We start from the raw sequence: 5,000 nt of genomic DNA on the forward strand, positions 1-5,000 counted from the left end.
TTAATGACAGAGGTAATGATTTAACACGTATACAACTATCAAAACAGTCTCCATCCTTTTCCATCCCAGTCAAAGCGCAGTCTTATATAACTGTGGATTCCCAAAAACACTCAAAGAGGTTTTCATTTGACTGGCGTAAAAAAAAACCATATCAATGCAATTATTTTGGCCAATCGCAACATCGGCCGACCAGAACGAGTCAAGTTTGGCTTTATTTTGACTTTTGATTGGTTGAAAATGAGGCGCGAAATTTTGAAATCAATCAGCAAGAGTAGCAAGCGTACCAATGCAAAGACAATTGCGCAAGCTCTTAAGGGACCACCGATTCAAAACCATACACAGCTGAGCAGAACTATAACTTCACTCACCCAAGCTTGTCTGCGGGGATGTCCGTTTCCGGAAAAGGAGCATCTTTAAAGAATACGTAATCCCAAACTTGCCGAGTCATTTGTTCAGCTCTGAATTTCAAAGTGAGACAGAACGGATGAACACGTGATTTGTTCGGTTTGACATCCTCCTTTGCCCAAAAGAAGTAGTTACCTTGGTTAGTTTCTAATTCAATCTCACTAGATCAGTGTTTCATAGACAATCAAGAGGCCGCCTCCTGCCAGTAAGGGTTTCTTAGCCTATTCACCGGTGAAAGGCGCATTTAAGTACACTAGAGTTATTAAAGGTAACTAGACTGTTCACAACATCCCCTATTTTCCCGTTTGATCGTAGGGATCGAGCACGAACTGGGGGAGCGACATAGCTACCGAGTGGGTGGGGGAGTGGAGGGGTTTCTCCACTCCCCCCACCCACTCGGTAGTTATGTCGCTCTCCCCAGTTCGTGCTCGCTGTTCACAAACAAAGATGGCGGCAGTTTGTGCTCGATCCCCACTGACGATCAAACGGAAAAATAGGGGACTGTGAGCAGTCTAAGGTGTAACGAATCTATTGAATAACAGGTATCCGGGTGGAATTGATACGAAACCCTATTTCTTTTAACTTGATTCGCTGTTATCGTCTTTCGATCCAAAAGGTGGGAGGAAGAAGAAAGAGAAGTAAGAACGGGGACAGATAGCCGGATGCATGGAAAGAAGTAAAAGAAAGAGATAGGAGAAGCAAGAGAGATTACATTAGTACAGGGGGTGGGCAAAGATTCTCGTCATACTGCAACGAACATGTACGTCAAGATACTATCATGATGAAATACCACTTAGAGATAAAACGTTTGTGAAAAAGTGAAGTATAAGCTTGACATGACTGCATCAAAGCAGATAATCCAGCACTGAATGTGTCAATATGCATCCTTCATGAACACTAGCAATGCCTAATTTATCTACAGATAAGTGCCTTTTATGCCGAAACAGCTTCTGATATTATGAACGCCTCAAAAGTATTTAACACTAGAAAGACAAGTTGCCTCCCCGGAATCCAGCTGGGGGCGAATTTTGAATTTTGAAGACAATACCACTTGGTTATTAGTTTAGCTACGACAAGTCTTCATTACAAAAGAAGCTTTCTCATGCATTAAGGGTGACAGCTGTAAAGATTAAGGGTGACAGCTCTAAAGATTAAAAGTTCCTGAGACAAACGAAAATAGCTCCGTTGACATTTTTTCCCAAAATTAGGAAAACAGGTGCATGTAAAAACGACAAGGTGTTTTCAAAATTGTACGCGGCAGCAACAATGTTCTGGCCGCACTGTTTATTTTAGGAGAATTCACATTGTCACGTCTCGATAATCAAGATGTACCGCATCGGACCCAAAGGATTAAGGAAAAAAGCGAAATAAAAAAAAATTCAGAAGAAAATTTATAAGTCGTCGATAGAACACCTTCTGCTAATCTCATCGCTGAGATATGTCTATCAACCCAAATCAACATCATTTCGTCGGACCTTTAGTACTAGTTAATGCAAAATCAATTTACAGATGAGCCAGCACGTTAGCGGGAAATAGCTAGATGAACGAATTGACATAAGGCAAGTCGATTTTGGTCATAGCAATAAATAAAATTGAATTGCTGTTGCTTCTTATCCAAGCGTGGCCTGGTTATCCGGGCCTTCAATCTTAGACAAAATAATTCCTCTTCCTTTCCTCGAAATCAAGGAGGAAGCCTACCGAAAAAACAAAAACTTAAACTTTCATTCAATTTGCTCTAGCCTGTCTTAAGGTTTAAAAGAATGGAGCGTTATTCCACCATGTTTAAGCACTGAGTAAATGTAAATGCTTTGTTTGTAGTGGAAGTGCACTTAGCTATCCAACTAGTTCACAGGCACCCCACTTTTAATAACCTGAAAGAAACATGATTAAAAACCCCAATTGGCAGGAGGCAACCAGTTGACTATTTACAAAGAGTGGGAGAGTTGAAGCTGGGACAACTGGAAACTAATCCAAACCAACGTGCAATGAGTGGATTTACCAGCTTAAACTTGACAATTTGCACAGATGCTTTGTCTTAAAAATAGTAAAGGCATTAACGTTTCGCCCAACTTACAACTGCTAAGTTCTTCAAGACGGAAGAATATTACCAGGCGGAGTGGTCTAGATGCAAATTTGATTGCGGAGCAAGTTGGTTATCGAGTGCCGAATCTAATAAATGGAATAAAGTTAACTTGTGATAGGCAATTACCACTTGGTCAGTTTGATCGATGTGAATGCCGCACTGTACCTTATTCCAAGAGGTCCTCCGGCGGAACCATCAAAGGGGCCCTGTTGCAGAAGGTGTGCAACTGTGTAATATGCATTGTAGATAGTTGAATCAGAAAGAGATTCAATCAGGTATTGTTCATCCCAAGGAAGACGTGTTCCTGATGGAGAAACAAACATATTGACGCTTAATACACATACTATCTCCACTGTAATTCTTATAATTCTTAGTGGAAGTGATAACGAGAGGTTACGGAATCCAGTGGCAATTAACACCAGCTTTGTTCGTTGTCCGATTCAGGCGGATGAGGTCCAAGCAAATCTTAGAAGTTGTTCAGGTGATGCTTGTAGTCAAAGGATGATGCTTGACAATGAAGGCGAGGATGAAGATAATGACAGTGATGCTGATCACGCAGAAAATAAAGATGAGTGCGGACAGCAAGATGAAGGAGGTTGAAGTGATGGCTTCGCGTTGACGGTAGGGACCTTAACAGGGAGTTTAAGGAACGACAACGGCTTCGGCAACGACATCGCCAAAAAGCAGTAAATTATTGCTTAAGAGAACCAAAAAGATCGTGCTGCACGTGCGGCACGCATTTTTAAATATTTCTCTCCCGTACTCGTCAAAACTACCACGTGAAAATACCAAATTTGAGGTTTTGACGACAACGTGAACAAACTACAATGAATCTTTCAGTTTCGCTCTTTACTTCAAATCCGTCCGTACCAATCCAGTTGTAGGACACTTCGCACATATTGTATAATATAAACAAGATTGAATAATCCCGAAATACCTAGAATAGCTCAAACGTATATTTTAAAGTGACGTTTTCGTCCCCGTAGCCGTCGTGGTTTCTTAAACTCTCTAATTAAGCAAGGACGAGAACGTTGTCTAAAATTACCATTTCCCGTTATACTGAAATAATTTGGCGATTACTCCAAGTCGCTTGGCATGGAAAGTGTGAGCCCACATTCCAAGAAGAAAATTGGTGAGAACGATGTGGATTTTCAGAGGGAAAATTGAAAATTCATCGTCAGGTGATCGCGTCCTAAACATGACCTCAAATTTGACCATTCACGTCGTTGTCAAGACGACAACGGCATAGAAATGTATCAAAATGTAAAACGCACGTGCAGGTCGTTTAGAGCTATTGTTTTTGCTAATCAAGGTGGCTGGAACCAGTTTCACTACTTTCAAGGACCTTTTTATTAGAAGGGTTGTCACTACAAAACTGTATCACGTAAAAGAAATGTTATGGTACCCTATCAAACGCCAATTGTTACTTAACAAAATGCGCTTACTATTTTGACGTAATAGGTTACCATGGCAACATGAGAGCTCTCCAAAAACACCCTATATTTCGTCTTTACTTGCTTATATCTTAAAAATGAACTCGGTGACCCCCATTTTTTATTGTAGAATAGTAATTAGCAATTTGACATAGGACTATCTGCAAAGTTAAAAAAAATTCTTGGGAGCCAATTAAGAGCTACCTTAAATTTTCGAAAAATTAAGGTAGCTCTGAATTGGCTCCCAAGAATTTTTTTAAACTTTGCTGATAGTTCTATCTCAAGATGCTAATTACTATTCTACAATAAAAAATGGGGGTCACCGAGTTCATTTTTAAGATATAAGCAAGTAAAGACGAAATATAGGGTGTTTTTGGAGACCTTTCATGTTGCCATGGTAACCCATTACGTCAAAATTGTGAGCGCATTTTGTTAAGCAATAATTGGTGTTTGACGTGGTACCATAACATTGCTGTTACGTGATATAGTATAGTAGTTATAACCCATCTAACAAGAAGGTCTCTAAAAGTGGTGAAACTGGTTCCAGCCACCTTAAACCTATTGCTATGTGGTGTCCTCTTAGCCGTCGTTGTCGTCCTTGATTTAGGTCCCTGGCGATGGCATTGATAACGACTTTGACAATGAAATGCCAATGACGTTGATGATGATTATGATCACGAAGACGATGAAAGAGACCATGATGATTAAGAAGATAAGCGACTTATTTTCTATTTCCTTCGGTTTTTTTTTTTCCTCTTTCCTTCGATTTGAGTGGTAGAGAGTGCAACATCTTTAGTTAACATGGATGAAAAGTTACTGTTCCGTAGCCACTCAGGAAACGAAGAGTCTCTTTGAATGAAAACACATTTGGGAATTAACTCAAGACTGAAGTGCAAGTAAGACTTTTCCGAAATCGACTTTTCCGTACCGTGCATTAGGTACACACACGCGCATTAGGTATCGTGGTCCAAATGTTTCTTAGCGGAAACCGGAAGTCGTAATCGTGCTGGTACTGCCGTGCAAAGAAATGACTGGCTCACGAAAGACGACAAACAGCTCAGCTCAGCTCAGCTCAGCTC

At 40.5% G+C, this 5,000-nt stretch overlaps 1 protein-coding gene across 1 annotated transcript in view; it reads right to left on the reverse strand.

Moving 5' to 3' along the window:
* The window catches only part of LOC138014938 (leucine--tRNA ligase, cytoplasmic-like), a 64,787-nt gene that overhangs the window by 32,285 nt on the left and 27,502 nt on the right, over positions 1-5,000 (reverse strand). The window contains exons 21-22 of the mRNA XM_068861832.1: positions 2,654-2,792; positions 369-458 (exon numbers count right to left, since the gene is read on the reverse strand). Coding sequence (XP_068717933.1) covers positions 369-458; positions 2,654-2,792 — 229 coding nt within the window. The remainder of the gene's footprint in view (positions 1-368; positions 459-2,653; positions 2,793-5,000) is intronic.

The sequence above is a fragment of the Montipora capricornis genome, chromosome 9, assembly GCF_036669925.1.
Source record: "Montipora capricornis isolate CH-2021 chromosome 9, ASM3666992v2, whole genome shotgun sequence".
NCBI lineage: Eukaryota > Metazoa > Cnidaria > Anthozoa > Scleractinia > Acroporidae > Montipora > Montipora capricornis.